Source organism: Peromyscus eremicus, chromosome 8a (genome assembly GCF_949786415.1).
Source record: "Peromyscus eremicus chromosome 8a, PerEre_H2_v1, whole genome shotgun sequence".
In the NCBI taxonomy this organism is placed as follows: domain Eukaryota; kingdom Metazoa; phylum Chordata; class Mammalia; order Rodentia; family Cricetidae; genus Peromyscus; species Peromyscus eremicus.
In genome coordinates, this window is record NC_081423.1 from 10332191 (window position 1) to 10354066 (window position 21876).

Below are 21876 nucleotides of genomic sequence, written 5' to 3' on the forward strand. Positions count from 1 at the left end.
CCTCATGCCTCCGCCACTGCGAGCGCCCTGCCCAAACTGTGGACACTGTTGGGTTGACTGAACTGCTCTGCTGGTTAATATAGGTCAGTTTTCCCAAGTTCCTCCTCTATAGGAAAATCTCTGAGACCTTCTGGGTCTGACTACCACAGGCCCATGCTGTTTGTGTGGCAGCTGAAGATTTACTGGTGTCCTGTATGACAGCTGAAGACCTACAAACCGCCCCCAATGAAACCATTGAGATTACCACGAGAAGCCTAGGGTAACTGTCCAGGTAGTGACTGATACATACACAGGCCATTTGGATTATACTTCCTGCTATAATTTATCTTCTCAGATCTCTGATGACGCTGATGGCTGTAGCTCAATCAGTTTGGTAGCAGCAAGCAGCCAGCTCCTCCGTGCAAGGCTGCAGCTGCCTGATCAGTTCCTATCCTATGTAAAATCAGGCCTCACTTTTCTAGAGCCATTAGGTCTCCTGCTGAAAAAGCTAACTTACTGACTTCACTCTGAAAGAGATAAACTGATTTCAATATAACTTTTTACTCTTCCTTTATCTAAAGGAACTTGCTTTGCAATGACTGCTCTCAGTGATCAACCACTTGTGTATCACAGTAAATGATTGGATGGAAAGAAATGGTTTGAAGTTTATGTAAGTTGTGAGAGTCTAAGAAAATGTTTTAAGGTGTGTAAATACAAGTTGTAAAGGTCTAAGGAAGTGATTTAAGGTATGAAAAAAATGTGAAATGTTTCAGATTTCCTTCCCTCTCTACGCTATTGTTATATTAAGACTTCAAGGAGCCAGGTGGTGGTGGCACACGCCTTTAATCCCAGCTTCGAGGCCAGCCTGGGCTACAGAATGAGTTCCAGGACAGGCGCAAAGCTACACAGAGAAACCCTGTCTTGAAAAAAATAAAAAAAAAAAAAATAAAGTTCCTCAAGAGGGGGTCCTGCCCCCTCATCTGCATGGCTCCTCCCCTGGTAAAGCAATAGGGCTCTACCATAGGAAGACCCCAAAAGAGGGTCATTAGGGAGGTCTCCTCCTGGTAGCCTCAGGATGGGGCGAGGCTGGGGGCCCACTCCCAGCTGTTTTATGTTCTGTAATTAAATGTTAAAATAAAATAAAGTCATTATTGTAAGTCAAAAAAAAAAAAAAAGACTTCAAGGAGCTGGAGAGATGGCTCAGGGTTAAGAGCACTGGCTGCTCTTCCAGAGGACCTGAGTTCAATTCCCAGCACCCACATGGTAGTTCACAACTGTTTGTAATTCCAGTTCCAGGGGATCTGACACCTTCATACCAAAGTACATAAAATAAATTAAAAAAAAAAAAAAAAAGACTTCAAAAGTTCAGAGTTTCAATATCAATCAATGGAGTTCTAGCTGGGTGGTGGTGGTGCAGGCCTTTAATCCCAGTACTTCAGGAGGCAGAGGCAAGTGGATCTCTGAGTTTGAGGCCAGTCTTGTCTACAAAGTGAGTTCCAAGACAGCCAGGACTGTTACACAGACAAACCCTGTCTCGAAAAACAAAAAACAAACAAACAAACAAAAATCAATGGAGTTCTGATAGCCTATTAATCTAGACCTGGTAAAGCACTTACTATCATAGCCACAAGTTCAAAATTCTAAAATTCCTTTGTTTATTATCTAAGTATAAACTTAAGGTGCTTCTCAGCATGCTGAAAACTATATATCCAATCTATATATCCAGCCCTCTGGACAGGGGAAAAAGTGTACATGCATCAAACCCAGAACCATAGCTTTTGCTATGACTCAAAGGTGTGAATCTACTGCTTTTTCTACAACGTAGATTTCAGTACAGATTACAAACAGTAGTTATGCTAATATATCTAAAACTTTTGTTTTTTTTGTAAACTTAAAAAATTCTTGTAAGCAAGCCAGTGGTGGCACACACCTTTAATCCCAGCACTCAGGAAGCAGAGGCAGGTGGATCTCTGTGAGTTAGAGGCCAGCCTGGTCGACACAGCAAGTTCCAGGACAGCCAGGACTAAACAGGAAGACCCTGTCTCAAAACAAACCAAACCAAACAAACAAACAAACAAACAAAAAAATTCTTACAGCAAATTGCGACTTGGATCCACCTGTCATCAGTCAAATAGACTCCAGATAAGTACGCCTATTCATCCACAGCCTAAGCTTCCCTCTACTGCCTGCCCCTGAGAGCGGCTTCCCCTTCCCCTGGTCGTGGAACTCCTCCCCTCCCCAAACTCCAAGATGGGCCTGGAAGCTTCAAGTGTACACCCAAAATAAAAGTTTTCCTCTAAGCTCCTTTACTTCACCTTCTGTCCCTAGTCTATATCCATCCCAGGAGATTTCCAATCAAATGAAGAGTGTAAACTGCTCCAAAACTGCCTACAACATGCCAGCCCCAGGTGTTCCTTCAGAAGCTGCATCTCGTCTAAGGAAAGAGGAACATCTTCTCTGGGTAAATGGAGACACTGTTACAGAAACTGCCCCAGTGTCTACAGGTTGGTGACAGGGAAGAGAATATGGTTATTCAGCTACTGCGATGAATGGAACTCACAGGTGATCCCCCACCTCTCCTCCATTGCTTCTTTTGAGTGACCTGGTATGTTGTGGTTTCTTCAAATAGTAGGGCAAGGCAGACAGCTCCACAGGCCAGTCTTTTAAGTCTGTGGCTATAGTGCCTCCACACCTGCTTTGGCCCTCAGCTTGGAGACCTGCCATGTGTGTGAGGAAATGGGCTGTGCCTCTGCATTTGCAAGAAGGAAACAGGGTCTGACTAGCAAGCTGCTGTGAGACTCCAAGTAGGCAGGCACATGAATTCAGTGCAGAGTCCTCACAGCAAATGTTACCACACTGACCTAAGTTCTGGGGTTTCACAGAAGGGGGAACCTGTGTTAGAACCAGATCCCTGTGTCCCAGAGACCCCATACTTTCCTAAAGTATTCCCAGACTTGGGTGTCCTCAGCTGAGTTCCTGTGTGACTCACTTCCTCAGAAGGAATCCCCAGGGACACACAGCAGGACTGTTGTGTCACCCTATCCTCTCCATCCCATAGCAGAAAGGGCACACAGGACTCGTCAGAAAGATCACAGATCTGCAAACCTGGCTTGGTCACTCTGTATACAAAATGCCAAATCAGAGGGAATTTGCCAAAAAGAGCTGCAGTACCTAAGGCTGGTATGCTGTGGCTACCAAGTCCCTTACAAGCAGGCTGTACTAGTTAGTTTTATGTCCACTTGACACAAGCTAAATCATCTGAGAGGAGAGAGCCTCAATTAAGAAAATGTCTCGATTAAGAAAATGCCTCCATAAGACCAGGATGTAGGCAAGCCTGTAGAGCATTTTCTTAATTAGTGAATGATGTGGGAGGTCCCAGCCCATTGTGGGTGGTGCCATCCCTGAGACAGTGGTCCTGGGTTCTATAAGAAAGCAGGCTGAGCAAACTATGAGAAGCAAGCCAGTAAGCAGCACTCCTCCATGGCCCCTACATCAGCTCCTGCCTCTAGGTTCTGGCCCTGTTTGAGTTCCTGTCCTGATTTCCATCAATGGTAGACTGCGATGTGGAAGTGTAAGGCGAATAAACCCTTTCCTCCCCAACTTGCTTTTGGTCGTGGTGTTTTATCCCATTAATAGTAACCCTAAGACTAAGACACAGGAAATGGGGGCAAATAGGTATAACCAGGGCTGGGCCTGGCATCAGCTCACCATGTAACCCTGACTGACACTTACACTTCTATGCCTTAGTGTCCTCAGACAACTGTGGCCATGTGACAAGACCACTGCTCCCCAAGCTGCAAAAATTGTGTTCGTACTTACATACTTACTTATAACTAGCATTTTCATTAAAATTAACTTGTAAACAAAGGAGTTTTTATCATCCCTCGACCAGAGAAACAAGTATCACTTACTCTTAAGGTTACCTTTAAAAAAAAAAAAAAATACAAGGGGCTGGAGAGATGGCTCAATGGTTAAGAACACTGACTGTTCTTCCAAAGGACCCAGGTTCAATTCCCAGCACCCACATAGCAGCTCACACCTGTCTTTAACTCCAGTTCCAGAGGACCCAACACTCATGGCAAAACACCAACGCACATAAAATAAAAATAAATAAATTTTAAAAAATACAAAATGATAAGACTTTTAGGGGGTGGGAAGGGAGACAGGGTCTTACCATGTAACCCAGGCTACTCTCAAACTCACTGTGCAACCCAAGCTGGCCTCAAACTTGTGGCAACCTTCCTGCTTCCACCTCCAGAGTGCTGGCATTATAGTCATAGATCACCATACCGGGCCTCAGCTAAGATTTTTAAAGATTTAAATAGATGTAAAGCCAGGCATGGCAGCACACATCTATAACCCTAGAAGTCTAAGGCAGGAGGATAATGAATCTGGGGCCAACCTGGGTTACAAGGCCTATTTCAGGGGTAAAATATAATTACACACACACACACAAAACACTTGATTTATTATACTCACGAGTATAACCAGGCAGCATAAAGATGGCTATTCTCCCCAAATGGATGCATAATCTCTGCCCAAATCTAACTGCTTTTGTAGAAATTGACAAACTATACAATTTCTACAGACAATATAAAAGATCCCAAGTCATTTTAAGAAAGAACCACTAAACTTGTGCTTCTATCTGGCCTCTATTTAATCAGCCATATGTTGCTACTGCTGTTAAGCAGACCAGGCTTTCCCAGCCTTAGCACTGTGGGTTCTTGGACCCCCAAATTCTTTGTTTTGAGGGCCATTAGATAGATGCCAGGAACATAAACACACCCTGAGCTTTGACAAACTATCTCCAGACACTGCCAGATACCAGCCCCAGAAGTGTGTGTGTGTGTGTGTGTGTGTGTGTGTGTGTGTGTGTGTGTGTAGAGAGAGGGGGGTGACAAAACTGTCTCAGTTGAGAAATACTGGGTAAGAATTACAAAGCGAAGGGAGAGCATGTTGTCCAGAAATAAACCCTCTCACATTTCCGGTAAACTGAGTTTTGACAAAGATGTCGAGGCACTCTGATGGAAAGAGGGTGGTCTTTACATGAAATGAAGATACAGCAGCATGGCTCAAATTGCTACCATGTTTGATGAGCTGAATTCAATCCCCAGGACCCACATAGTGTAAGGACCAACTCCAGCATGTTATTCTCTGATGTCACACTTAAACTAGAAAAAATTAGGAGAGGACTAGGAAAATGGCTCAGTGGGCCAAGGGTTTGCATGTCAAATATGAAGACCAGAGTTTGTATTCTAGTGTCCACGGAAATGCTGGGTGAGCACAGTGACCCCCCTCTAATTCCAACTGCAGGAGGCAGCTGGGGTATACCCAGAGCAAGCTGAATAGCCAAATTTGGCCAGCTCTGGGTTCAAGTGAGAGATCCTGCCTCAATACACAAGGAAGACAAGACAGAACCCCCACATACATTTATAAGCATGCATGTGACATGCACAAACCTACTGCCACCCTCCCCCAAAAATCTGTCATCTTAAGCTAGGCAAAAGCTTCTTAAATATTAAATCCAAAAGCATTATTCTCTTTAACTGTTAAACTGAGCCAGGTGTGGTGACTCCTATCTGTACTCCCAGCAGGAGAGAAGCTGAAGCAGGAGGATGTCCACGAGAGACAGAGTCCTCCTGGGCAACACACTACGTTCCAGGCCAGATGGCCTACAGAGTAAAACATGTTGGAAAACAAAAACAAAGTATCGAACAAACCAAAGAGCTAGAGAGATAACTCAGTAGTTAAGGGCACTTGCTGCTCTTGCAGAGGACTACACTGATGCACAACAATCCTTAACTCCAGTTCCAAAAGATCCCATGTCTTCTGACTTCCAAGAGCACCAGACACCCATGTGGTACACACATCATGTAGGCAAAACATTGACATAAATGACTCAATCTGAAAAGAAATTTAAGTAGTGAAGAGCTGGTAGCTCTTCTAGAAGACCTGGATTCCCAGCACTCACATGGCAGCTCACAACTGTCCATAACTCCAGTTCCAGGGGATCAGCTACCCTCTTCTGGCCTCCATGGGCACCAGGCAGGCATGTGGTACACAGACATGCATGTAGACAAAACACTCATACACATAAAATTACATGAATCCCAGCACCTAGAAAGCAAAGGCAGGCAGATCTCTGTGAGTTCCAAGGCCTAGCTACTTAGAGAATTCCAGGCTGTAAGACACAGCTGAAGGTGGCCAAACCTCACTGTGCTCACAGACAGGCACTAGGGGAACCTGGAATGGTCAGCACACAGGGTTGTTGCTTCAAGGGAAAGGATCCCAGAACTTGAGACTGAGGCAGGAGGATCCTGAGTTCTAGTCAGCATAGGCTACATGACAAATCCCAAGCCAACCTGATGGGCAGTAGTTTCCAAAAGACAAAATCATTATGCTACGTCAAAGAAGCCAGCCACACATAAATCTAGGCTGGTATGATTCCATTTATATGAAATGTCCAGAAAAGAAAAATTACAAAGACAGAAAACTGAACACTGATTGTACTGTTAAGACTGACTACAAACAGGCACAAAGTAACTTTGGGGTGAGAAAGGTCACAGTTGATTATGGTCATTGCACAATTCTACCCATTTACTAAAAATCCACTCATATTTACAATGGATCAGTTATATGGTACACAAGTTATACCTCAACAAAGCCGTTCAGGGTAAAACAAACAGGACAGAAGCAAAGCAGATATTATTGAATTCAAGTTCAGCATTGTTGACAGCACATGAAAATTCCCCTAAGACAACTGGACCGCATGAGATGTTAAACATTACTCGGGGAGCTGAAAAGATAGCTTAGTGGTTAGGGGCACTTGTTGCTCTTCCAGAGGACCTGAGCTCAATTCCCAGCCCCACATGGAGGTTTACTCCAGTTCCAAGAGATCAAAACACTCTCTTCTAGCCTTCTCAGGCACCAAGCATTCACATGGTGCACATACATACATGCAGACAAAACATTCACATATAAAATAAAAAATGAACACATCTAATAATTTTTTTTTAATTGCTTGGGCTCCAATGATGGCTCAGCAGTTAAGAGTACCTGTTGCGATGGTGGCGCACACCTTTAATCCCAGCATTCAGGAGGCAGAGGCAGAGGGATCTCTGTGAGTTCGAAGCCAGCCTGGTCTGCAGAGTGAGTTCCAGGACATCCAGGGATACACAGAGAAACCCTACATCAAAATACCAAAAAGAGAGAAAGAAAGACAGACAGACAGAAAACTAGCACTCCTCTCCTTGAAATAATCAAGAAAATTGGCAGAAGCCTATTTTCATTTCATATCATATGATTGGCAGAAGCCTATCATAAAGTTGAACAATTCATGAGAGTACCCTTCAAATGTTCAATATTTGCCATTCCCAGTTCATACACCAAGACCTTGAGGCTGCCATGTTAAGTGAAGAACTAGGGAGAAGAACAATGAAAGATACATTGTCTATATGGTTATCTAAAAGGATCCTCTCTAGGTGCCCTCCCCAGCACCAAAAACATACCAGACAAACTAAAGCCTTTGGATTGGGCAGACCTAGAACTCAGCAATATACAAATAGCAGCCCAGCCAATCCCAGGTGGCCAGTGGATTTCAGTTCCTGTGCCAGCACTAATTGATTAGCCACAGGTGGCTAGGATATTCTGGGATGGATCCAGGTTGGAGGAGTGTCTTAAGCAATCAGAAATGCCTGCTACAACGGATCTGTAGTGCGTGCACATGCCACGCATTTTGTTGTTTTATCCAACGGCCTAAGTAAAGGGGACATTAAGAATGCTCAGGTGTTGGGCTGGAGGGATAGCTCAGAGGTTAAGAACACTGACTGCTCTTCCAGAGGTCCATGAGTTCAATTCCCAGCACCCACATGGTGGCTCACAACCATCTGTAATGAGATCTGGTACCGTCTTCTGTATACATAATAAATGAATAAATCTTTAAAAAAAAAAAAAAGAAAGAAAAAAAAGAATGCTCAGGTGTCAGGTGAGGGCAAGTGCCACAGTAAGCTAGCTTTCCAATAACTGCTATACTACTGCCAAACACTGTCAGGGTCTGGGTCAGTCACCTAGTTACCTTGGAAGCAGTTAGAGTAGCTAACATTTGCAGAAGAATTCCTAAGAGCCTAGCACTATAAAATAGCAACCCATTTTATAGAAGGGGAAATTGATATGCAGATATCAGGCCTTGAAGTCTCCAAGGGAAGTTCTGGAGATACAGCCTGTACTTGAGATGCACACAGGCATGGAGGTCTCCCTAAACTAACAAGTGACTCCATGCCATTCTAAGTGTCACTAAACTGCCCGTTTCCTTTTCTTTCATTGGGGCAGTACTCACATGAACAGAGTACTTTCTCAACCTTGAGTGGACATCAGACATACCAGAAAAAATGGGCTTAAAATGCATGTCCCTAGACCAAAACGAGTCTTGAAGTATGGCTCGAAATGTTTAACAAGCTGTCCAACTAAGGAAGCAGACACTTTTGGACCACACAGGAAATCTGGCCTGGTTGGTCTGAAAACATCTGAAGAGCAAACATCACATTGGACACTCAGAAGACTGGAACTAAAGGCCCACTGGATGTTCAGTGTTCTACCCCACCAGGAAACGGTATAGAAATAAATGCAGCTGAAGTTCTACCCAGCCACACTCATCCATCCTCAGGGCAACAGACATTGCTGGGTATGATGAGGCACACCTGTCCTCTCAGCACCAGAAACCACACAGTACCAGGCCATCCAGAGCTACATAATAGGGCTTTTGTCTTTTTTTTTTTTTAAGGGGGAGGGGCGTAGGTTTAGGAATGTGACTAAGTTGATAAGAGTGCTTGACTAGCATGCACTATGCCCTGAGTTCAAGTCTCCAGCATCTCATAAAACCGAGCAAAATGCTTCACACCTGTAATCCCAGCACTAGGAGGGTAGAGGCACCCTCAGCTATACAATGAGTTTGAGCCAGCCTGGGCTACATAAGACGACCCTGTCCTTATTTTAAACAAACAAACCAAAGGAAACAGAATAGGAGCAAGCCTCCTCTGGGAGCCCACATCTGATGCTGGTCCCCTACTCTGCCTCCAGCTCCCGTAATCTACCAGAGAGCCTGCCCTGAACAAGAGGGGAGGGTGCGGTAGAACTCTCCAACCATTCCAACTATTATCCTGTCCTCCAGCGGAACCCCAGTAGCTCCCTATCGATAATCTCCTTGGGTCAAAGACCAGTGTCCCTCACCCGCACGCTAGGAGAAAAAGCCTTGGTCCAAATCCGAAAGAGTTGTCACAATCCGGGGCCGGTCTTCATGCCTCCACAGCCGGTGACCCCAGGGGTAAGGCAGTCCTCACCACAATGCACTCTGATCCCAGAGATGCCAAGCTCGGGTGCATACAGAGGCTGTGCAAAGTGACTGGCCCAAGGTCACCAGTCAGGAAGGGACCGCACAGGGTGCGACAGTGGCCAGTCGGGATAGCCAGGGCCGCCGCCACGCCTCAGACTCCACAGGTACCGGGAAGGGGCACCGGAGGACGGCCCGCCGCGGGACAGGGCGCTCGCCGTCTGGTTCCCAAGCCTCCTGTGTCCCCAGCCCCCGTTCCAGCCCGCGCCCCGCGGTCCGCGCCCCCGTAAGCTCACCGGACTTCGGGGGATAGCGATAGGCCGAGTTGGCCTGAATGTCGATGTCCTCCACGCCCGCGATGCGGCGACTCAGGATGGAGCCCATGGCGCTGGCCGGCGCGGGAGCAAGGGGTGGCGGCTGTGGCGTCCTCACACGGACATGGCCCTGACCAGGCCGCACAGACGCGCGTCCACCGCCGCGGCGGCACCTCCCCTCAGCCCCCGCCCCCGGCCGCCCCGGCCTAGCCTGGCGCCCCGCCCCGCCCCGTCCCGCAGCTCCAGGGGAAATGGAGTCCGCTCCGGCCCCCGGCGCGCCGGACCACGGAGCGCCTGCGCACCACGCTTCCCAGGATGCCCCTCACGTGAGCGGCCACGGCGGGAGGAACCAAGAGGCCCAGGCTGCGAGGGGGTACCGCCCTCGGACGACGCCAACCTCTGCGGCCGGGCTGCATGTTGACCCTGGAATGCCTCAGTCCCTTCATTTGCTGTCCACATTTCGAAACCTGCGGAAGCTCTAGCGTCTCCCACACGAACCCAGTCTGAAAATCTCTACATGCCACAGTGGGTCTCCCCACTTCCCGAGACTCCTCTCCCATCCTTTTACCTGCCTGGAACTGGGTGACCTCAAGCTCATAGAGGAATACAGGCCTTGGCCAAAAAACCCCAGGTCGTCACTGTCGGTCAAGACATTTACAATGGATACGTAGTTTTACAGCACCCACAGAAGACACACTTCTCCCCATTTTACACATAGGGAAACTGAGGCACAAAGCAGGGTAGACTGCAAGTAAAGCAAGTTCAGAAGAATCAGGATACCGATTGCAACATTACAACTTACAAGCTATGCCCTGGCTTTTGACTCTCATACACACTTCTGTAAGGATGCCAACAAATCTGTTTTTGTGATTTTCAGATAAGGAGCTCAGTTTCTCAGACGTGCTTCCCAACTTGAACCTGCTGTACTAGAGCAGCTAGGAATAGCAGCAGGAGGTGAAGTGTCAGATGGTAAAATCACCATAGTCCACACTGAAATATACTACACCTGAACACAAAGTCCTCAGTTTCTCCCACAATCCCTTGCAGAGAAGGTCAACTGCATAGGCCTTGGCTAGCTCATTAAAGAAGGGAGCAGAGTGAAGGCAAGAGACAAGTGGCAAGAGGAGGGAGGCAGCAAAAGCACTCAGATACCAAGAGTAGATAGGCTGAGAGCAGGGTGAGGAGGTGATGGAAATGGCTGGATGATGGAATAATAGATATAACATATATAATTGAATATTATAATATTCAAATGATGAAGGGCTAGCCCTGGAACCGATGCAGATAGAGTGAGTAGCTGTCCAATTGGAGGTCATGCTCAAGGTTGCCATTTACCAGGACAAGACTTCCCTCAAGACAGTGTTGTTGACTAGCAGAGAACCTCCAGGACATGGGAGGGCCCTCCAAAGTTCAACTAAGGAGCATGAATGAACATCCTAAGAAGCTACATTTCCTAGGTGGGAAACTCTTTCTTCTTACATGAGGAACCAAAGCTCCAGACTCTAAAGTCAATCTGTCTGCTGGACTGCCTTTGTCCCTCAAGGAGCAGGCTCCACCACCCACCTCTACTGTGCCTCCCATCCCAGCAACCTCCTCCATCCTTAAAGAGTCAAGCTGTTGGTTATCCTTTGGCTAGTGCTGCTGCAGAGATCTCCAAACTTCTTCACACTCAACACTACACTAGCAAATCAGCACTACCGACCAGCTGGAAATGAAAACCATAATTGCTTTGTAAACACATTTAGAATCACAAGGCTTAACACACTGATGACTACAATGGAGATGTGCCTGGACTAATCGAAGCAAGGCCCTGATTATCCAATTGCACCAAGGATGCAATTCCAATACACCTACCTCACAGGCTGCATTGAAGACATTCCACCACCCTTTCTGTGACCACAGTACCTATTGCAACCAACTTAAGCTGCAGAGGAACCATGACTGCCTGCCTCAAGTATGACAACCACCGCAAAGTTGCATAGCAACACACTCTTGCCAGGCATCCCATTCCATCCACAGGAAGATGTGAATCCACGGACAATTTGGGGCACTGAGCTTGCATTTGCAACTGCATCAGGATATCTGAATTACTCAGGATTTCAATTTCACCAGGAATCTTGAAAGCCAAAGTGAAATGACCCATATATGACAATGAAGAGAATCCAGGTGTTCAATGTAACCTGAGCACATTTCCTACCCTATAAGATCTACATTGGCTAAATACTTTTTTGGTTTTTCTTCCAGATAATGCCTCTCTGTAGCCCAGGCTGGTCTCCAATTCATGATTCTAAGTGCTGGGAGTATGAGTATGCACAACCACACCCAACTCCAGGACCAAACACTTTTTATATGCTGTCATCTTGCCTAAGGGATCCACACATATTCTCTCACTTAGTTCTCTGGCATAAATTCTATTTTCACTCCCAATTCACAGAAGAAGAAAAAGTAAGGCTCATGCAAGTCAAGTGCCCCTACGCCAGTCACACAGTAGATAAACAGTATAATGGCAAGTGTTAATTGTCAACCTGACAGTCTCCAGTCACCTGGGAGATGGTCCCCTGGACATGTTGGTGGGGGACTGTCTTGATTATATTAATTGATGTAGGAAGACACAATCTTACCTGTGAGTGGCAGCATTTCCTAAGCTGTACTGATCATTTAGGATGTTGACAGTGGGATCCCAGATTGTATAAAATACAGAAGGCTGGGCCACTGAGATAGCTCCACAGATAAAGGGACTTGCCATTGGGCCTGGGTTTGATCCCTAGAATCCACATGGCAAGAACTGACTCCAGGAAGTTGTTTGTTTGTTTGTTTGTTTTTTTTGAGCTCCGCTTACACCACGGCAGCCACACACCCACATAAACTCACAATAAGTAACTATGAAATGGAGGTGAGTGAGCCTGGATCCTATTTTCCAGACTGTGGATGTGATGTGACTAGCTGCCTCAAATTCCCACCCTTGACTTCTCTGCCACAGCGGACCATCCCCTGCAACTGTGAGGTGGGGTAAACTTTTCCTATTTTAAATATCTTGAGCTCTTAGACCAGTGAGCTTAAGACAGACTAATTGGTGTAGTCTTCAAAAATAATAATAATAATAATAATAAAAGTTCCTTCTGGTGAATCTCCTAACACTCATGTGCGTGTGGATCTCGTATGTGTTATATAACACACACACACACACACACACACACACACACACACACACACACACACACGCACACACTGCATTTGGTTTACTGCTCGCCTGTTTTTGGACAGGCAAAGTCTTGAAGGCTCTGATACTCTCACTGAAGAGCCTGGAAGGCAGGTGTCTCACCAAGGGGACATTGTATTAAACATTATTCTTAGAATTTGAATTCAGGTGCTTCAAAGCCCCTCCAGCTGTTTATTCACACGCTGCTGGAAAATAAGCTCCACTATCAACATCTTGAGTGACTAATTTTATTCAACAAACATTTATCATGTGGTTACCAAGTGCCAGGTGATGAGTCAGGCAACGGAGACCAAAGGGCAGAATACAGGAGCCTGTGGACTCGTGAGGAAGCAACACATCCTCCATTGACTAGTTCTAGGAACAGAGAAGGTTCTCAACTTCACTGACCCTCAGGTAGGAGAAGGGTGGTACCGGAAATGCCCTGTTCTCCCTCTCACACACACTTCTAGCCCTGCTCTCAGATCACATTCCAGCCTACTAAAAAAAAATCCAAAGTCCACCCTTCAGTCAGGTGAATGCTAGCTGAAGACAAGCTAGCTGGAGGAAGCTGGGAGCAGGGTGACCTCCCCTCCGTCAGCCCTTTCTGTTCTGCAGGTGTAAGGTCCGCAGTAATTCTTTCTACTGAGTAGTTCTTTCTAGACTCATCAAGTCACTGAGGTGCCTAGATAGGGTAGGGGTGTGTGTGTTGGGTGTGGGGGTACTGATCAAGTCACTGAGATGCCTAGAGAGATGCCTAGATAGGGTAGGGGTGTGTTCATACACACGTGCACGACATCTCTGAACAAAAAAGATCCCCCAACACAATACTCAGCTTCCTTTGCCAGAAAGATCCTGCGGCCCAATGGATGTTGCTATTTTCTTCTAGCTCTAAATGTCACAAGTGTAAGGCTGAAATACACCTTAAGTTTGCTTATCTATAAAAATGAGACTAGCACTCCCTACAGTGGCCAACTCGGTATTCGAAAAGGGATGTGTGCCGGATCTGGTACACAGAGTACCAGGCCCTTTGCTAGGCCCCTCCTAATCATCCATCCCACACAGCACAGCTAGAAAAGCTCCCACACAAGAGAGGGACTTAAGGAAACAGCAGTCAAAAATGCCATCCAGGTCTGTCTAGCTAACAACCTGCCCACCTTCCTTCAGGCTTTGTAGCAGTCTCCATGGCAACAAAGGAAGCAGCGCTGCCTCTTACTGCGTGATTTCCTTGTATGCTGGCTTTGCCTACAATAATACACATGCATGATCCTTCCTAAAGATGAAGGCATGTTCTCAGCAAAAGCAAAAAATATTCTGGTACTATCACTTTGCAAAGAACACTGCTCTGAATGACCCTCAAAAGGCAGAAAAGAGGCTGAAATCCTACTTCCTGTGGGCAGATGGGAAAGATGCCTAAGAAAGGGAGACACTCTCTTGTCCCGCACCTACCCATAAGCTAAACTCCCAGCTCTAAGTCTTGGAGTCCTCCCAGGCTCCCGACTTCCTTTTCTTCCTTACTGTCCAACCTACGGACCTCTCAGTCCCTGCCCACCTGCCTTCCCCGTTCCTCCAGTCACCCAATGGAAGAGCCCCTAGAAGGCGTCAAGAGCCAGATGGAGCTCATAAACTTGCACCGCTATCAACTGGGCTCCACGCCTTCCCAGCCACAGCCGTCCTAGTAGACAACAAGGGATCAGGTGCATTAAAATGCCCGAGTAGCCCGTAGTCTGCTCCCAAGGCCTGCGCTTACTTCCTCGGGGCAGTGTCGGTGTTATGAACGCCGCATTTGTTCGCGGGGTTTCTGACCTAACGCCCCCATCCCGGTTGGGTCTGCCGTAGCTGGGGGCCAGGAGCGCACGCAGGCCAGGGAGAGCAAAGAACCGAGCCAGCGTCACTCAGCCCAGGGAACAACGCCAGCTCTCGCCCCCAGCCTCCGAGTGACTCTCCCCGCTTCCGGCCCGCCACTCTCCCACCCGCGACACCAGCCGGAAGTGGCATGTGCGGGGCTGTAAACACGGCTTGCAACACCCCACCCCACCCCTCCGCTCGCGACCCCGCCTCCACGCCACGTGACGCGCCCGCCCCCGCCGCCGCCTCATTGGACGGCCAGCTTTGTTTACCTTATATGGCCAGGTCCTAACACCCCGTGGCGGCCCATTGGTACTGTCGCGGCCTCACTCAGGTGACGTCACCCGGGACCGAAAGATGCAAATAAACCGAGGCATTCTGGGAATGGCAGTTCCTGGCCGCTCTCCTAAGTGCTCCGCGCGGTCCTGGCGCCCGCAAGATTCCGGAGGCTTTTCTTTTTTTTTCTTTTTCTTTTTTTTTCTTTGGAAAGTGGGAACCGAAGGGGAAGGGACTCCAAGGCTGCAGAGACCACTGGCCTGGCCAGAGTTCCACGGGGACTGTCTTTTTTTTGTAGACGCTCCTCCTGCGCGACAGGCGGAGAGTCAGGCAAGGCTGCCTTGCGAGCCCCGGAAGGCTTCCTGGAGGTGGTGACTTCAAGCAGCGCCTTGAAAGGCAGATGCTGTGGTTCACCGAGCGCCTTCTAAGTCTCGGGACTTTTCGGAGCCTTGCAGCCTAGAGCAGTGGAGTTGGGCCAAAGCTTTCGGAGAGTCCCCTAAGAGAGTGCCTACTAACACTGTGACGCTAAGCACAGCAGGCTGCAGGACCGCTGGGACCCCGTGACATGACAAGCTTGTGCTGTGGTCCGGGTCCCAGACGTGGCATCACAGCCTGGGGCTGGAGCTGCGCGCCCCACTGAGATCCGCTAGGGAAAGGGCGTCCCCTCTCCTCCCCGGTCCGTTCGGCGGGGGCGTCGCGGACTACACATCCCAGCATGCTCCGCAGGCCGCCGGGCAGCGAGGCGCGGTGAGTCAGAGCGCACAGTAAATATTTGTATTAGCCGGGGCCGGCTCGCTAATGGTGGACGCGTGAGGCGAGGCGCGAGCGCGCAGGGAGGCCGGAGCGGGCTGCGCGGCGGCGCCATGTCCGTGAACATGGACGAGCTCAAACACCAGGTGATGATCAACCAGTTCGTGCTGACGGCCGGCTGCGCGGCCGACCAGGCGAAGCAACTGCTGCAGGCGGCCCACTGGCAGTTCGAGGTGCGTAGGGGGACCGGGACCGGGCGCGGGCGGTGTGGACACGTGCCGGGGTGCGGACTGCGGGCTTCACCGGCGGCCAGGCCCGAGCCCCGGAAACGGGGCTGCCCCGGGGACCCCGCGATCAGGACAAGGACCCCTCCCCTTTGTCCCGGTAACGGCTGAAGGCGAAACAGACGACCGCCTGGAGGACGTCCAGGGCCGGGCCGGAGGTGGAGTCGCTCCGAGCAAGCGGTCCCAGGGTCGGTGTGCCCGGGGGGCGCCTTGCGGCGTGTGCGCACACGTACATGTGCATTTGTATTTACGCACGCACCGCGCTTGGGCGTCAGTAGGGCACATCGAAGGTTGTGGGCATGTGGGCGCGTGTGTGGACGCGCAGCCCGGCCCGAGAGCGTGTCTGATGTACGGATACCGTGTGTCATGTTCGGTGTGTGTGCGGCGTGTACACAGGTGGCGGTTTGCGGATGGTGGCCATGCTGGGTATGGTGCGGTGTGTGTACACATACGGCATGGAGTGTACGGGTGGTGTTCAGGGTCCTCAAACTACATTGTTAGGATGTGTATATATGTACCCCACCCACTCCAAAGGTGTAACTGGGGCGGGATCCTTATGAAGGCCTGAATGTCCTCGGGCCCGACAGAGAAACCTGTACCTTGGGATGGTGTGCTGCATACGGTTCACTAATTTTAGGGCATTCTAGACAGGGGGCGGAATGCCAGTCTGGCTCCCAGCTACTCCCAGGTTTTTCTTGGCCTGTAGAGTAGTAGTGTGCCCAGTCTTTTGTGTTACTGAGATGTCTCTTAGCCTCTAACTCAAACCTCCTACTCCTTGTTGGCATCTAGACACGAGGCCAGAGGTCTTGAAGCTGTGTCCCTCACAGGTGTGAAGTCACAGCGAGAGCCCGTCTAGGTCTGTGTACCGTTGGAAACCACAGAACCTGGTTTTCCAGTGGGAGCCATCCCAGAGAAGCCTCTGGGAAGAGCCAGGAAACAGACTGAGGCTTAGCTTCCTGGTACAGGGGTAGGATCAAGACCGTGCCCTCCCACCTCTGTAAAGCAAGCCTTTGCTCTGCTAACCTCCTTCCTACCAGACTTTCAGGCCGTTGTCCCTGTGCAGGAGACAGGAGGCTTCCTTGTCTAGCCTCAGTTTCCACACCCCTGAGGGTAGCAGTGTTTGAGTCATCAGCCTCTAAGGCCTGAATGGTCTCTCTCCCTCCCCTCCCCCTGCAGCCCCACCCCGGGGAAGTGCTCTACTCCCCACCTCTGCCACAATCCTAATCTGCCCTGTTCGTCTCTAGGGCTGGATGTGGTAAAACTTGTAAAACCACATTCATGGCAGTTGCTGGAGCCCAGTGGCTGTGCTTTCAGGGTTCCCTCCTTGCCTGAGGCTGGGCAGGCAGGTGTCCCATGGGAAATGGGCTATGTGGAGGACTCCTAGCCCATCTATCGGTGTGGAACAGTGTGTCCCTCAAGCTTGAAGGAATGGACTGAAAAATATGGCTATAAAGATTAGGGAGAACTGTCCCCATGGGGATGAGGGGCTTCCTGCAGCCTGGAAACGAGTCTGCCTGACACGGGATTGGTTCTCAGTGCGCTTGGCTTTGCATGGTCGAGGGTCGCCCTGTCACCATATATAAAATGAAGAGTAGGTGTAGACACCCCCTCTTAACCTGAGGCATCTGCCTAGGAGTGAGGGGTTCCTCACTGTTAGCCCTCCCCCTCCCTCCTGATTTTGAGCATACTCCAGGCAGTGTTTCTGGGTCACATTCTCAGACTCAGGTGCTAATGGGGGCAGAGGCTGTGGGGGAGGGGACCTGTGTGTAGCTGGGCAGATGTTTCTCACTGGAGAACTCACAATGGCCTTTTGAGGACAGTTGGAGTCCTGGGCAGGGGTGGCAAGGGTGCATAGCTGCCCTGCCATGGGGTCTTGGGTATCACCGGGTTCATCTCCACTCAGTGTTTGGGGCATTGCTGTAGGAGATCCCCAGGATAGTTCATTTGAATATACTTGGAGGAAAAAAAAAAAAGAGCAAGTCCTGGGAGTCAGACTGGGTTTCTGGGTGTGTTGGGGAGGCACAGGGCCTGGAGTCCTGCTGGCTTTGGGCTGGCTTACCCGGCTGAGTATAGTAGTGCTGGCACTTGACAGGCTCCTCGGGACCCCTCACCCACTGACAGCCTTCCTCACCCAGCACTGTCACAAGGGCAGCCAATTTCCTCTTTTCCTGAAGGGGCCCAAGACAGGACATGGTCAATACAAACGTCATCCTCTGGGTTTCCTGAAGCCACCCTGGAGCTCCCTCCCCGGGTCCATTTTGCACTGCACTCTTTGGCCAGTCTTGACAGTTTGCCTAGAGCCTCAGTCCAGGCCTCTGCTCCCATTCCTGCTCATACTAGACAAGAGTTTTAAGAAAGTTGCTTCAGCTGGGCTGTGATGGCGCACACCTTTAATCCCAGCACTTGGGAGGCAGAGGCAGGCGGATTTCTGTGAGTTCAAGGCCAGCCTGGTCTACAGAGTGAGTTCCAGAACAGCTAGGGCTGTTACACAGAGAAACCCTGTCTCAAAAACCAAACAACACCAAAAAAAAAAAAAAAAAGAGAGAGAGAGAGAGAGAGAGAGGAAAGCTTCATCCTCAGTTTTCCTGTCTGTAAAGTGGGTATACCAGTTTGGCCTCTGGGATTGTCCCTATTCTTATTTGTTTGTTTGAGACAAGGCTTAATTGTGAAATAGTCCTGGCTGTCCTGGAACTCACTCTGTAGCCCAAACTGGCCTTGAACTCAGAGATCTGCCTGCCTCTGCCTCCTGAGTGCTGGGATCAAAGGTGTGCACCCCCATATGTGCATAAAGTGTTCCTATTTTGATAGAGCCCTGCTTGGAGAGGCTGTACCTTGGAACAGCCAACAACAGGTGGCTGGGGAGATGTCCCTTAAGCTGTCGTGGGAACTGTCTTCAGTTTTGTGGTGGGTTCAGTTTCTGGGTCGCTCTCTAGCTTTCAATGTTAGAGACATCCCTCTAGAGAGGGAAGTTATACTGAGAAGCAGGTCTCCACTCTGTAGACTAAGAATAATTTCTTAAGAGTCGCCTGGCTCAGGCTGGAGAGATGGCTCAGTGGTTAAGAGCACTGGCTGCCCTTCCAGAGGACCCAGGTTCAATTCCCAGCAACCACATGACAGCTCACGACGGTCTGTAATTCCAGTTCCAGGGGATCCAACATGCAGACAAAAGACCGACATACATAAAATAAAAATAAAATCATTTAAACTGGGCGGTGATAACATACACTTTTAATCCCAGCACTCAGGAAGCAGAGGCAGGTGGATCTCTGTGAGTTTGAGGCCAGCCTGGTCTACAGAGTAAGTTCCAGGACAGACTCCAAAGCTACACAGAGAAACCCTGTCTCAAACAAACCAAATAAATAAAATAATAAAATCATTTTTTAAAATATGAAGAGTCCGTGGCTCACATATGAGGATACTGAGTTCAGAGAAGTGTAAGGATTTGCCACCCATTGATTGGGGTGACAGACCCAGGCCATAATAGAATTCAAACAATGCTGGGGTGAGGGGCAGGGGTTCAGTAAGCCACAGGCCCCTGACTGGTGGCAAACAACGTTATAAGGGTCTTCACCACCTGTCCCGCCTGCTGTGAATTCCATGACACCTCCTCAGGTGGTGGTCACAAGCATACTGCTGGGCCTTAGCTCACCCTGTCCCGCTGGGATGGTTGGAGGGTAAGTACAGTCTTTCTCCCTGCAGACAGCCCTCAGCGCCTTCTTCCAGGAGACCAACATCCCATACAGCCACCACCACCAGATGGTAAGTGTCCCCTGGAGACCCAAAAGCGGCAGCACTGGCCGCTTCTAGTCTGGGCAGGGGGAGGCCGAGCTTATTGGCTACACCAGGGGAAACCTCGGGTGGAGGAGGGTGGTACACGGCCTGGGGAGGGGAGGGCTTTCATGAGGTAGGTCTGCAGGAGTGTGGGCAGCCTGGGCCCCTTAGAACCCAAAGAACACTGGCCCTTGGTGCTCAGCTCCCGCCAGGCAGTCTGCCAGGGCTGCCGTGCTGACCACTGGCTGGGAAGCTTCACGCCCAAGGCAGGAGGCATTGTGCCAGGTGGTATGGTCTCTCTGAAGCCAGACCAACCCATCTTGATGCCTTGTGCTGTGATCTATTCGCTGGGTGGTGGGCCGACTGGGGCCACATGTAGCCCACGTGACTCCCAATAACTCCTGGGTTTTAGAGGCAGCAAAGGCCCTACTAGAAAGGGATGCTCAGTCCTCCGTCTGTCATTTCTTCCCCCACAGATGTGCACTCCCGCCAACACCCCTGCCACGCCCCCCAACTTCCCTGACGCCCTCACCATGTTCTCCCGTCTCAAGGCCTCTGAAAGCTTCCACGGTGGTGGCAGCAGCGGCAGCCCAATGGCCACGTCGGCCACGTCACCCCCACCGCACTTCCCCCATGCCACTGGCAGCTTTGCGACACCCAGCTGGCCAACTGCAGCCTCGCCCCCAGGAGGCCCACAGCACCACCAGCCGCAGCCGCCCCTGTGGACTCCGGCACCCCCTTCCCCGGCTTCAGACTGGCCTCCTCTGGCCCCCCAACAGGCCACCTCAGAACCAAGGGCCCACCCTGCCATGGAGGCAGAGAGATAAGGGAGGCCCCTCCCCCCTCCCGGAGGCCAGGGCCCCGTGGGGTGGGGGAGAGGATGTCTCTGTGGGCCCCTTCACCCTTCCTCTGTCTGCACCCACACACCCCAGAGCCCTGGAGGGGAGAGACTGGACTCTAGCCAGGCAGTCTTGTGCCAGCATGCACAGCTGCACGCACGCAAGTTCACAGCACAGGCACCCCCAGCTCGCATGGATTTGATTCAAAAGTGGCTTGGGTGCCTGGTGGGCAGCACCTTGGAGACCAAGCAGCCATCCCAACGAAGACTCACCTGCCTGGCCCCACCACCTGGAATGTTTGAGAGATTCACTTGGTGGAGGAGATGTGGCTGCCTCCTGTCTTGGGGCCAGTAGGCCTAGATCCCCACCCTTGGGAATGCAGAGCCTTCTCCGCATGTGTGCGTGTAGCTGTGTCTATGTATTTATACGTATGTCGCTCTTCAAAAGCAACCTAGTTTATGGGGCAGCTGGACTTTGCATGTTAGAGTGAGCCCCAAGCCCCTTGGCCCGACATCCCCTCTTCCCAAGGGCCCTGCCTCACTCCACCTCCTTATCTGCCAGCATTGCTGTTTCCTGCAAAGGATTATGGGAAACTCCAGGACTCTTCTACCCATCCCCCAGCGCCTGCCTGCTGGGATTCCCTGCATGCCTCTTCCCCAGAGCCCAGGGGTACCTGATCTTCATTTCCTATCCCCGTTTTAACAAAAGAGAAAAGAATTCCAACCTACCACCAGGCTCTGCCTCATATATATGCTAGGTGTTGCTAGCTGGCTCTGGAAGGAGATGCTAAGCTGAACATAGGCCACCCCACTACCCTAGCTCCACACCCCACTACCCTAGCTCCACACTACTGTCTTCGCTGTCCTGTCTGCAAGGTCTGAAATCATCTTGCCTACTAGAGGCTTTCCCTGTTAAATTTCTTAGCCTTTATTTCCAGAATATCACCGCTTACCCCTTTTCCTGATGAAATGGGTGGGTCTGAGCCCTGCTTTGAGCAGGGCTTGTGCCTGTCTGACTGGATTTCACATGGATTTCCTTGGACCCTTAGCCTAGCCACCAACTATAGGGCATAGTGGAGCTCTCCTACCAACCTGGATGCCAGTCTGGAGGGAGAGAATGAGGCAGGAGGGGAAGGAAGGTGTGTTTGGCCCCTGAGTTTTACTCTACAGCTCTTCTGCTCAGGGATGGTAGGAAATTGTTCCTAAAGGATCTGTTTTGGGGTCACCTGCCATGTGGGCTATGTTATGATGCAGCACATGGTCTAATGTCAGGTTTTAAATACTCAGCTGCCCTG

General features: G+C 50.0%; 2 protein-coding genes across 10 annotated transcripts in view; one reads left to right on the top strand and one right to left on the bottom strand.

Moving 5' to 3' along the window:
• Mgrn1 (mahogunin ring finger 1) overlaps positions 1-9796 on the bottom strand; it is a 53035-nt gene extending 43239 nt beyond the window's left edge. For all 8 annotated transcript variants that reach the window (XM_059270070.1, XM_059270067.1, XM_059270068.1 and 5 more), the window contains exon 1: positions 9601-9796. In XM_059270070.1, coding sequence (XP_059126053.1) covers positions 9601-9688 — 88 coding nt within the window. In that variant the 5' untranslated portion in view covers positions 9689-9796. The remainder of the gene's footprint in view (positions 1-9600) is intronic.
• Positions 9797-15202: 5406 nt separating this feature from the next.
• Positions 15203-21309, top strand: Ubald1 (UBA like domain containing 1). Of its 2 annotated transcripts, none has more exons than XM_059270078.1 (3): positions 15203-15921; positions 19672-19731; positions 20220-21309. In XM_059270078.1, the coding sequence occupies exons 1-3, from the start codon at positions 15802-15804 to the stop codon at positions 20568-20570; spliced, it is 531 nt and encodes a 176-aa protein (XP_059126061.1). In that variant the 5' UTR covers positions 15203-15801; the 3' UTR covers positions 20571-21309. The 2 variants fall into 2 exon arrangements, with proteins under 2 accessions (XP_059126061.1, XP_059126062.1); XM_059270079.1 differs by lacking the exon at positions 15203-15921 and adding an exon at positions 16304-16408.
• Positions 21310-21876: the final 567 nt, after the last annotated feature.